This window comes from Strongyloides ratti (genome assembly GCF_001040885.1).
Source record: "Strongyloides ratti genome assembly S_ratti_ED321, chromosome : 2".
Taxonomy (NCBI): domain Eukaryota; kingdom Metazoa; phylum Nematoda; class Chromadorea; order Rhabditida; family Strongyloididae; genus Strongyloides; species Strongyloides ratti.
The window spans coordinates 6,588,823-6,602,255 of NC_037308.1; the positions used below are offsets into that span (position 1 = coordinate 6,588,823).

The window sequence follows — 13,433 nt, forward strand, 5'->3', positions numbered from 1 at the left end:
TTATTTTAGGAGAATATTCTTGGAAATTATTCATGAATTAAAAACTTAATGTTAATCATAAATTAGTACATTAATTTTTTATTTTTACAAATATTAAAATACTTAAATTTTGGTACTTAATGTATCTTATAATTACTAACTAAAAAATTTAAATTTATTTCTGGATTATTAGTATAATATACTCCAGAGCCTTATCCATCTTCCATCAAAAACCCTGTATCAATGGCTTCATTTCAAAAAAAGTTTATAACGTTTTTTTGAAAAAAGTTTAATTTTAAAAAATATGTTTGAATTCAATTTTGGAAAATGATAATTTTTAGATAGTTTTAAAAAAATGATTATAAAATATAATTTTTGAGACTGAAAAAATAACTTTTTTATCTTTTCTGTTTTCAAAAGATCACAACAAAATGAATAATACGGTCTGGTTATTGTTTAAAATAATTATTTTATAACAAAGTTATGATCGATAAAAAGTATAGAAGTTTCTAAAAATGAAAATGAAATTTTATAAGAAGTTTTGACTAATTAGAAATTTCAGGTTCAATCTCAAAATCCCACTTCTAACTTTTATATTTTTTTTTACAAAAAGTCAACATCAAAAACATTTTTTGTTAAATTTCATTTTAAAATTAATAAAGTAAATTTTGCAGCAATATGCATGAAATCAAATTTTTTTTACAAAAATGCTTATGCTTTAAGTTATTAGTTCTTTTTTTTAGAAAAGTTTATTAAAATTAATTTTATTTTAAAGTTCACTCACAACCCGATGAACATTTTTTTCCGCTGTTTACCAATTAGTCGGAAATTTTTCTGACAATGTGCATTATTTATTTTTGTTAACACATATTTTTTACAAAACAATTTTAATATAAAATATACGCCATTTGAACTTTGAAAATAAAACTTTTTAAAAATCTATTATAATAAAAATAATTTTACAATGTAAGTTTAATTATATTTATATGATAATTTTATTTTAGTTCAAAATTTGTTACAGCAATTATTCATAAAATAAATATATATATTTGTGTGTTTTTTATTAAAGTATTTTTACAACTATTCATGATATCATATGTAAATTTTTTTATTTCTAGTTTTCATAAGATGAATTTAAATTTTGCGGTTATTGTATATTCGTGGTACAAAAAATAAAGAAAAGAAGAAAATTATATTAAAATAAAACTTTTCTTTACTTAAACTATTATTTTTTTTTTAAATGTTTAAAAATTAATAAAAGTTGTTATCCTTTTAAATTTTATTGTTGGGATAGTATTTTTTTTATTTTATTTTATTAAATTCGTTGTAAAACAATATTATTGAATAATTTTTTTAAATTCTGACACATAGAAAGTATGGAGCATTTTGACGGGTATTTTTCTGATAATCTGGTTTGTGTACAACTTTATTAAAAAATTAAAAACAATATATCATATTGTTTAATACAATAATTTAAATGACAATAAAGTATTATTTATATTTTGATTGAATCCTTTAATACTAAAATGACAATAATAAATTTTTAAAAATAAGCTCCGTTGCATAAATATTTCCATTTTATTTCCTTTTGTTTTTTGTTATCTCACTCTTTGAAGCTAAATGAACTGGAAGTGCATTTATTTGACGGTTGTCAGAGTGAATTGATGAATGAGACTTCGATTTTGTAGGCAGTCCATTCGACCGTGTTGACTGTTCCATGGGTGAAAACACAAAACTGTTTTCTTTACTATTACAAATGACTTTACTTATACTTTCACTATAACAACCAGCATGAGGTAAATTATATGGATTTTCTGATATTGGAGTTGAAGGCATTTCTGAATCATGCATTAAACTTGTTGAAGAACCTCCAGATGTTGGATTTACCTTGTGTTTGTAGTAAGCTTGCCATTTCGTCAGTAAATCTTTTTCTGTTATTTCACACCTTGTTTCTCTTTCTACCAGTAATTGTTCTTTCTCAATTAATTCTTTTTCACGTGCATCAAATAGTTCCTTGTTTTTCTTTTCTCTTTCTACAAGTTCCATTTGTTTTTCACGTAACTCTTCAAGCTTACTTGAATTAGAATATGAATCAATATTTTTACATCCTTTTAATGATGCCACTTGAGCCGCCATTAATGTAACATCTGAACGAAGTCTAACAACTTCTGATCTTAACTCTATATTTTCTTTTAATAACTTTTCAGCTGCTCTCCTTGAGTTATCACCTCTTATCAGGGCAAAATTTGACAAGTCTTCTTTTGTTGGAGATAAATTTACCTCGTCTGCTGATAAATCTGGAACAGTAGTATGTCTCCTATAATTTGATAAGATAGCTTTTGTATTTGATTTATCTTGCTGTCCAGCATAAGTAGAAACTCTTTTAACACAACTTTTTTTCTTCCCATCAGAATCACTATCATCTGAATCATTCTTACAAAATATTCCATTCCATGTATCAAAAAGATCCTTACAATCGTCTCTTTCTAATTTCTTAAGACATTCTATATATTCAGCATTGTCAAAAACTCGAATTCTATCTAACTCATCAAATTTATCATAAATTGCTTTTATTGTTTTACTAGGGATTTGTTTATTTTTGGCAAATGGCATTGAAGCAATATGTGTTTTCAATTGTTTATACCAAGATATCCTATCTTGAACATATTTAGTTATCATAAGATCTTCAGTTTTTCTATTATCAAAAATTGATTCCATTTCAGACCACCAAGTATTATATTTTTCAAATGTTTTTGCATCCAAACCAAAAGTATCTTCAATTGGAGCATAATGAAGATTATTTCTAGAAACAACATCTTGTTTCCTATGTGTAGATAATAATTCATATTCATCTTCCTCATCATCACCGAAATGTTTTATTTTTGATTTTGTTTCTCGTAATGCTGTTTCAAAATCTTGCATCTTTTCTTTGTCAGTAAAACGAAGAATAATCATATCAGTATTTTTTTTACTTAAATGCATAATTACAAGTTTACTTTGCCTTTCAATTGGTCTTGTTGAAGTATGTTTTATAGAAAATACAGCCTGATGATTATCCAAATTAAAGAAGTATGCTATATTATTTTTAATAACAAAAAAAACTAATATATCATCAAATAACGCCAAAAGTAATATACTTTTTTCTTCACGTCCTTTCCTAGATTGCCTAAAATAATCCGCTCTACTTATGCAAACAATTTTTCTTGAATTACACGGAGCTTGATAAATTAAATCCTGTAAAGTAAATGCTTGTCCACAATACAAACCGTATGAATTTTTATCAATCATTTGTTTAAAAGAATCCCATAACTTATTAATTTGATACTTATTTAAATTATTATCAATAGTAGCTGTAAATAATTTCATAGTTTCATAAGCAGCAGAGGCTTTTTCAAATAGATCTTTATTTTTTTCTGATTTTGCAATTCTTTCTAACAACATTGGATACTTGGTACATCTTTGTGATAAAAGTCCTAAACAACTTTTATAATCTCTTCCTTTAAAAGATACATCTTTATTTAATTTATTACAATAATTATTAAATTTAGTATTCTTGGAATATGTTACATCGTATAACCGTTTCATTTCATCAGATCCAGAACATAATTCAGTGTAACTTGCATAAACAACATTTAAACTATTTTGATTGGCAAAATAATTTAAAATTATATCACTAATTTCTGTAATAACTACAGATTCTTCTAATCTTGATTTAAGTGATGACAAAAACGACATATGAAATTTTATAAGATTATCTGTAGCCGGTTGTGGTACAAGGTTAACATCACCGTCATTAACAAAAATTGATTCTTCACGAAGGTTATGATTGAAACATTGCCGTAATAATAAAAGAACTTCACAATAATTCTTCTCAGTACCTACTAATTCTCGTATAGTGTTTTGTTTTTCTTTTTCGGTTCTTGACAATTTTTTAAACTCTGGATGTTTATATAAATCTTGATTTTGAGGATCCCAATTATAATATTCTGCCCAATCAGACATTTTCAATAGTTCAGCGTTATGATGTTTATTAGAAATAGCTGAATGTAATGATACTAAGTCTGTTGATATTTTACGTGTTTCTGTACCTGAAGGTGTATTTTGATTTGTTGTACCACTAAACTGAGAATGTGAATTTAATGCTGTTCTTATGTCATCAGGTAAACCTAAAAATATACAAATTTTGAATATTTACAATTTATAAAAATACTATAAATACTTTTTTTTAATAAATTTTGTTTTTCTAAATTTGTCTTAATAATTTTATTAGGTGGACTATGAGAATACTTTCTTCCAGAAATTTTTTGAATAATTTTAAGTTTTATAAAATCCTCAAAAACATTTATTAATGAGTGAGTTTGTAAATTCTTAGAATTAGTGGAAACAGCAGAATTTAAATTATTACGAAATATTTTATTTCCACTATTATATAAATATTCACTATTACTACGTGATAATGTTTGTTTAGGTAAAGAAGTTTTTCTTACAAACCGAAAAGAAGTTAGCTCAGGAGATAAATTATGAGGATGCATATCAATTAAACAACTTGGTACGTCTACATTTCCTAAATGATCTACTTTTGATAAATTATTTTCATTTCTAAGAGAAATAGTAACGCCCTCATTATTTGAAGGTAAAATCGTTCGATTAGTTGGTTTAAATTCGAGAGTATTTAAATCCAAGTAACACATATCATCAGTAATTACAACATTTTCTGGAACATTATAAAGTTCTTCTTTAGAGGATAACAATTCTGATAAATCAATTGAACAATAAGAATGTCCATCTTGAAAATAAATACAAATATCATCTTTGACATTTTTAGATCTAACTTTACTATGACTATGTCTACGAGGTCTAATTTCATTCTCTAAAAGTTGATCACAATTACTAGAATACTCATTATCATTTTCCAGTAAACTTAAATCAGACATTGAAAACCAATTATATTCCAAGATTCGTTTAGTAAATTGAACATCCTCATTACTATCGATTTCAGGCAAACAATTATCAACATTAAAACTACATATGACCTTCAAATTGGGTAATTTTCCAGAGGGATAATCTTTCTTTGAAGTATTATGTATCTTAATCTTCTTAGAAATGCGATTTTTCTTTTCTTTACCACCTAAGGTACTCTCAATAATGGCTGATGAATGTCGTCTTCCAGTATTTTTATAAGAAGGTTCATTAGGTATAGTTTCCATTAAATAAATGTAAATAAATATAACGAATATAAGTTATGAATATAACACATATGATGAAATATATTTTAATGTCTTTTTTAACTTTTAATAATTATAAATGTTTGTTAAGAATAAGGAATGATTTTAAAAAATGCCCTTTAAGATGTATCTAATGGAATGAAAACAACAAAATGACATTTAAAAATAAATGTGGGGTACTGTCAAAAACTTTTAAAAAAATTTAAGAATTTTGTTTAATAAAACCTACCCATAATTACATCTGTTGTGGTAAATGAAACTTGACTTTTTGTTTTCATAACATCAATGGGGAGTGTGGAACTTTTTTTTTGATCACCAACAATCAAATTACAACTCTGATTAATTGATTCAAATGTCGCTTCTGATATTGTCTTTGAACCAAGTCCAGAATTTGGAAATATACCTTGTAGGGATGGTTTTGACTAAATTTTATATAAAATAATTAATTTTATGTAATAAAAGTAACTTACACTTTTCTTTTTTCCACCAAACAATGAGCCTAATATACCTTTGGAACCCTTATCATTGCTTTTTGCTTTACTAATACTGGATGTCAATCTAAATTTAGTAGATTTTGTAGATGGTTTTTTGAGTTTATTAATTTTACAACTGAAAAGGCATTCAAAGACAATACATGCAGGTTAGTAAAAATATAATAACATAAAGGAGACACTATTTGTGTCAAATAATAATTAAACAAAAAAAGCATTGGGCAAAAACATGTCCATAGACAAAAATAAATAAAAACTTACTTTTCCTCTAACTCTTTTTCTTTCTCCGTTAAATTAAATTCTTTTAATGAATCATGTCGCTTAGACATATTGTTTTCTAAAGATGATAAATTATTGTCTTTTTTTTTCAACGAACTTTTATCTTTTTTGTCATTTTTTGAAACAATTAGTGAAGTGGTTGATTGAATTACTGGTAAATTGATATCATCACACGAAGTCTCCAATTCTTTTGTAAACTCCAATTCACTTTCTTTAGAAGTTTCTAGATCTGTTAGATCAGTACTACTTTTTGACAAACATTGAATTCCATAATTTCCCACCGTCAAAAATTGACTTTTACATTTGCTTTCTCTTGAAGATCCAACTACATCTCGACCATTCTTTGATCTATCCCGTATCGCTACATTTTCAACACTTTCCAATGGATTGTTTGCTAGAAACACCTCCTGATCATTGTCAAATGGAAGCACATTAGTTTTATCTTTATTCATAAATGTGTTATCTTCTGATCTACCACGACGATGTGGTGTAACACCAAATATAGACAATGAACCTCTCCTTTCACAAGATCTTTCTTTAACTGTATGAAACTTTGGAGCAATATCTACCGGTTCTTCCATTGAATCTGTATTTTCACTAATTTTGCTTAATGAAAATGAAGGTCCATACAAAACAGGTGTTGACTCAACAACATCATCAAAATCAAAACTTCCTTCTTTTGAACTTTGTAATATTTCCTGATTTAAAAGTGAATCTTTGCCATCATTTAAAGATATTCCACTATGACTTTCAATAATAAAATTACTTTCTTGTTGTTGACTTAATACATTAGAAGACTCCATGGTCCCAATATTATTAAACAAAGAATTATCAGTAACAGAATCGATAGATTTCAATGAATCTGACAAATTACAATAAATTTTGTCTAAATTTTTTTCAAAACAATCACCCTTCTCTAAAACTGATGTTGAAATGGTATGTTTTGACGTTTTGTAATCACTCAACAAATTATTTTCTTCTATTTTATTAAATGACTTTGACAATTTAATACTCTTATTATACACTAAAATTTAAAAAATAAAAAAAAATACATAAATATTATTAAAATGATAATATAAAAAAGATTTTACAACAATCTTCCTAATAAAACACAAATTATATTAAAAACTTATTTTAATAATAATTAAAATTTATATACTAATTATAAATTAGTTAATAAAAATTTACACACTACTAAATTTTGTACTTTTTATGTAATAAAAAATATTAAATTTGTAATTTCTACTAAAAAATTTCATTAAATAAAATGTAGTAATAATTAAATGTTTAGAAAAAAAAATACCTTATCACTTAAATAATTATTAAATTATATTATCATAAATAACAAATAAAAAATTTAAATAATATTATTATTTAGTAATAGTAAAGTCGTAAGACAACATACCTGTTTTATCCAAATTTTTAATACCTTCTTCTCCTCTAAATAATTTAGAAACACCCTCTCTTGAAAGTGAACGACTTTGTTTAGATAAAAATAAAATTGATCTTGGATCACCTTTTTTATATCTAATAGAATTTTGCCTCAATAAGCTACTCCTTCTCAATAAAATATTTTTTTCAAATTGTGATGTAAATACTTTTTTTTTAACTTCTTCACCTTTTGTTAATAAAAATTGGCAAGCTTCTTTATAAGAAGGTGGTGGAAGAATTGTTGTTGGCGATAATGGATCACGTTCCCTTTCAATTATGATATCTTCTGTTTTCACTTTCTCAGAGTTTGTTGGAGAATCTTTAGAAGATGGATACTCGAAACTAAAATTAATGATCAAAAATAATTAATTAATTTTTATAACTTTTATATAAAAAAAAAAGTTGTTGAAATAAATAACAAAAAAATAATTTTTAATTTAAAAATTAAATAAAAAAATTTGTTTAAAATATAAATATATAATAAAAAAAATTGTACTATTTCTTTTAACATTCAAGTAATGACATTATTAAAAAAAAAAGAACACAATTTATTCTAGGGTAAAATAAAATTATATAATACATAAAATACCGCGAAAAGGTAGCATTTTAAAAGATGTCTTTTATTAATAGACAAATGCGTCTTACAAAGAAAATATCTTAGATATTTCTGGTGATCTTGTTTGTTTTTGTGCAAATATTCTTAAAGATATGTCATTGGATTAGAATTACTTTAAAGTATTAATATTCTTGTACAAGATAGTTAGTGACAGTGCCAGGACAAAAAGTATATAATTATGATTGGCATACTTATAAATTTGTAAGGATGATTTTAAATGATAAAAATAAGTAGTAGGAAGTTAATGGCCTTGTTGAATAGAATTCTATATATATAAATAGAAATAAATAAGGTTATAACTACATAGCATTCATTTTACACCATAGGTGGGAAATATTTAAAATTATGAGTTAAATTTATAGATTGATTATACTATAATTAATCAAGTTATCTTATTGATAAAAAGAATATAACAAATATGGTTTAGATTAACTTGAATGAATATGATAAAGTATAATTATATGTAGAGAGTAACTTTCTATTATATTTATATAAATAATTGTATATATCATTACAAAAATGACGTTTAAATAGTTTAGAAAAAAAAAGATTTAGAAAAAAAAAAACTAGATTAATAATAGAGGAAATGTATAAAATGAAAATGAAATTATATATTAAAAATGTGGCATTTAACTATATGAGAGTATATCATCTTGATATTATCTTTAAAAGTATTTATATGATGGCAGTCATCTTAGATGATTTTTCTGATATTTGAGTAATACCACTGTAATAGATATTATTTATTTTCTTGTGTAAGCTAAATGAGGGTGGTTGAAGAATTAAGCCTAATAATAGTTTATATATTACTATGGATAATTTGATAACTGTTAAATATCTAAACCACTTAAAAATTTAAAAGTATAAAAAAGAAGGGTCTCATTAAACTTAATGATTTGGAGAAATAGGATTTTTTAAATAGTTATTTATATAAAATAAATTGTAAAATTTTATAAGAAAAAAAAAATGAAAGAATTATATAATATATACCCTTATGTTTGACTAATTGAAAAAGCTCGTAATTGAAAGAGAAGTAAATGAATATTTTGAGGATATCAAATATATAAATCTACTATAATATTTCAGTAACAAAGAAACAAGTCTATTGGACACATCAAGATCAAAAATAAAAATGTATGTAAAGTAATATAAATAATATGAAAGAGAAGAAATAATAAAATAATAATAAGTTTACAAAACAAATCTGAAAGTTTTAATGGTCAAGTAGAAAAACATCTTAAGATATTATAGATACAAAACGTATCATTACAAATATTCAAATAGTAGTATAAAAATATGACTTATATATAGGAGGAGTAAAAAGTTATAATAATAAAATATTTTTGTATTAGTTATATATAGTTCAATTAGTAATATAACAACATTTTCATTAAGATTCATATAATATTTTTATTGTATACAATAGAATATAAAAAACATTTATGCTTTTTTTTTATTATTTAAAAAATAAAATTTTAGAAATAAGATAATTTATTATTAAAAAATATAACTAAATAAAATATGGGTGAAATGTAGATTTATGATATGTTTTTTTTGACTATGATTTAAATTTATTTGTTTTAAAAAAATGTAAAATAATTTTATTTTTAAATTTTGATATATGTTTTTTTAAAAAAAAAAAAAAGAAATATTTTTAAATAAAGAAATTTAAAGTACGAAAATTATTACTACACATATATATGTATACATATATTTTATAATTATTGTTATTTTGATTAAGATGATTAACACTTCTGTGATCGTTGGTGATGGCCTTTTTTGTTGAAAAGGATATATATATATATATTAGTGTAAGAGATGATTATAAAAAGTAGTATTTATTTTTTGGTTAGATTAATTTCATGTGGTTTGATTTATAGGTTGAGAAAATGTATTTCAAAATACAATGTTACTATATAGTTAATTTAGGTATTTAATTATAAATCATAATTAAGTAAACTTATTATTTTGTATAAAAAAAATTAAATAAAAATTTTATGGTTAATTAAATATAATAATCAATATATAAGAAATAAATTATATAGAAAAATTTTTTTGTACAAAAGAAAAAATGTATTAAAATGGCAATATACAAAGATGAAATTTATATATAACAATAAGTTGATTAATCAAACAATAACTTGATATAAAATAAAATAATATATAAGATTTACAAAAAAGATCATAAAATAAAGTTTGTATAAAATAATTATTTTTTTTTTTTATAAATATTAAAGTTGAATGTATAAAATTAGTTGTTTAAATGATTTTTATTGGTATCTTTGTCTAATTAAAAAGCCAATAATGAAGTTTTTATTTTATGTTTAAAGTTAAATAAGACATTAATTATTAAAATGTAAATGAAAGAAAGAACATTTTTATTATTTTTTTTTTCTACATATAATGTTTTAGTTAAAAATGAATGATTTATATATATATATAGTATGATCTCAATATGAAAGGCTGTTGTTAAATAAGACTGTTTTTAGAAAAAAAAAGAACAAAATAATGTTTTGTAATAGAAAATAATATAATTATGAGAATAATTTATATATATGTTATAAAAGATAAAATACTTTTTATGTGAATTTTAACAATATTTTTACAAAAGTGAAGAATAATTTAATTTTAATAATTATTAAAATTTTTAATAATATTATGTAATAGATAAAGTTATTATCTAATATAGATATTAAAAATTATAAAATTTCTACCTAACAAAGATCACTTTAAAAAAAAATATGAAATGTTATTGAATGAATAAATGTATAATAATTAAAATCAAATAGATAGAAATAGTATGATAAAAAAATTTTTTGACTAAAAAGAATAACTTGTTAGAAATAAAATGTTAATGATTACTATTAATGAGTAACATATTTTTTTAAGAAAATAAAAAAGCATTACGAATATAAAAATTAACTTTTAACACGTTTTCAATTAGTAAGAAAATATATGAATGAAGTAATGATAAAATGTTTTAAATAATAACTTCAAGCATAAAAAAAATAATTGACTATAATAGTACACGAAAAAAGTATTTTAAAAATAAATGAAAATCTTATATATTTACTATTATAAAAAAAATGATAATATGACTTGTTCAACAAGACATATAATAGTATTATAGTAACTATATATGATTAACAGAGCACTTTAAAATTACCTTCATCAATTTAAAACACTTTAAGTTAGCAAATTAATTTTAATTAAGGCAATATTGACATGAGAAATAAATTGATTATAAAAAAAAAGTGATTATATTTTAACAATTACAAATTGATTCTTGAATACAAAAATTAAATAATAGGGTAAGAGAAATATTTCGTTAATTATAAAACTATAATTTTAAACATACAATTATAAATATATTTTACTTTGATTTGTCAATGTTAACTATACCAAAATTAATTTAAATAGGAAAAAGTATATTGATGAAAGAAATAAACTACATTTTTTTTTTAAAACTCTAATTAGAATTTTTATATAAATTATTTTTTTTTATATATACATTCTAAATAAGGAATCAATTTAAATTTATTTATAATGCTTATCAATTAAATCAAGAAATAATAAATAATTAAAGTGATGTAATATTTTTTTTTTTAAATATTTAATTAAGAAACTTACATAAGATTATTTACACTATTTGATTGGTTACTTTCTAAATTGTAATAATTTACGCTTTCATCACCCATACTTCTAATCATTGTGTTATTATCAAATAATTGAGATTTTTGTATTGAATTTGAAATTTCACAATCATTAATGCTTTCTAATGATGTTGAAATATTATTATTTTCGACAATTAAACACTCAAAATCATATTCATCAATGTCTGGTGATGATTGTGAATCAGTTGGTGAGTTATTTGATAAAAATAATGAAGATGTAGATATAGGTGAATCAAAATTCTTTTTTTCATAAAATTCTGGTAATATAGAAATAGGTTTTGTTATTTTTTTATCAAAATTTAATGTTGTAGTGTTATTTTTCATTTTAGTAGCCTCAATACAATTTTTTTCGCTTAGATTATTTCTAGTAAAAAGATAATTATCTAATTTAGTATTAATGGGCAATTTTTCTGGTATATTGTCAACAGAAGAATAAATTTCATTTAAAAGAATCTGAAAAATAAATGACATAAGAAATAAATGAAGTATTTTACCAAAAAGAAGGTTATTTTGTATTATAAATTCTTTTATAACTTACTTTGTCACTACTAAGATCTTTTGTCTGTGTAAAATGATATTTACTATCACCTTTTTCAATATTTTTGTTTAAATTAAGTTTAGAAATAGTATTGTTTTCCTCATTCACCAAGTCAATTGAATGTTTATCTTCTGTTGGTAGTTCAGAAAGGTTATTTATAGATTTAGTTCCATTGTTTAATGTTTTATTAACATCTATCGATAAGATATCAATTGTTCTTTGAAATTGGTCCTCTTTAATGGAAGGCTCTTCATCAATCGAATTTTTATTATACTCACTCATCATATGTTCCAGTATAGAGTTTGAAGACGAATAAAATGTTTCTGTATTACTATCTGTCATCAATATCTATAAAATAACATAATTATTTATATAAATAAATAAATTAAAAAAATAGTTATATATTGGTTATAAGACATATACTATCAATAACAATGATAAGATTTAAAAGGTGAATATTATAAAATCAATTGACTATATGTAGATGTATAAGAAATGATTAAATGATACATTTAAATATGATAAAATTGGAAAAGTTCTGACTCTTGCTCTCTATATAAAATTTGACCAAATAAGGTAGATACTTTTTTTAACCAACTATATTACTTATCTGTCTTTTGTTTGATAAAAAGATTAATTGAAGAAGTGATGGGTTTTAATATAATAAAAGGGAAGTAAGCTTAATTTGATTTTTAATATATCAAATATAATATTATTTTTAATGATAATCTGATTTTTAAAAATAAAATATCCAAATAAAAAAAGGATTAATAATATAAAATATGAGGTAAGTTTTAGTTTATTATTTAATATTAATATTTTAAAAAATATGTACTTATTTAAACTAAAGAGAATTTATATGTTTTTTAAATTAATAATAATTTTTAAAAAAAAAATGATATCATGATAAGAACATTCTCATATGAAAATAAGTATTAAAAAACATGAATTAAAAATGTTTATATTTTTCATTTATTTTTAATTTTATTGAAATGAAATAAAATGAAGAATCAAATGAATTCTATAGAAATAAGCTCTTATTAAATGTAAATTATAACTATATTCATTTTTCAAAACCTAAAATGGATCATCAAAATTGTTAATATAATATAGTCATATCAACTGATATTTATTTATTAAATTGTACATTTTTATAACACATCAATAAAATTTTTAGTTTTCTCAACAAAAACTACATCT

At 22.1% G+C, this 13,433-nt stretch overlaps 2 protein-coding genes across 2 annotated transcripts; both read right to left on the reverse strand.

Annotated features, from left to right (window-relative positions):
- Positions 1 to 1,557: 1,557 nt before the first annotated feature.
- SRAE_2000209600 (Dbl homology (DH) domain-containing protein) lies at positions 1,558 to 5,186 on the reverse strand (the record flags this gene model as incomplete). The annotated part of the gene is made up of 2 exons (XM_024653124.1): positions 1,558 to 4,145; positions 4,199 to 5,186. The coding sequence occupies 2 exons, from the start codon at positions 5,184 to 5,186 to the stop codon at positions 1,558 to 1,560; spliced, it is 3,576 nt and encodes a 1,191-aa protein (XP_024506632.1).
- Positions 5,187 to 5,419: 233 nt separating this feature from the next.
- Positions 5,420 to 12,575, reverse strand: SRAE_2000209700 (Hypothetical protein; the record flags this gene model as incomplete). The annotated part of the gene is made up of 7 exons (XM_024653125.1): positions 5,420 to 5,626; positions 5,675 to 5,813; positions 5,957 to 6,032; positions 6,072 to 6,998; positions 7,380 to 7,747; positions 11,652 to 12,148; positions 12,234 to 12,575. 7 exons carry the CDS (start codon positions 12,573 to 12,575, stop codon positions 5,420 to 5,422), a joined length of 2,556 nt encoding a protein of 851 aa, XP_024506633.1.
- Between the last annotated feature and the right edge of the window lie 858 nt (positions 12,576 to 13,433).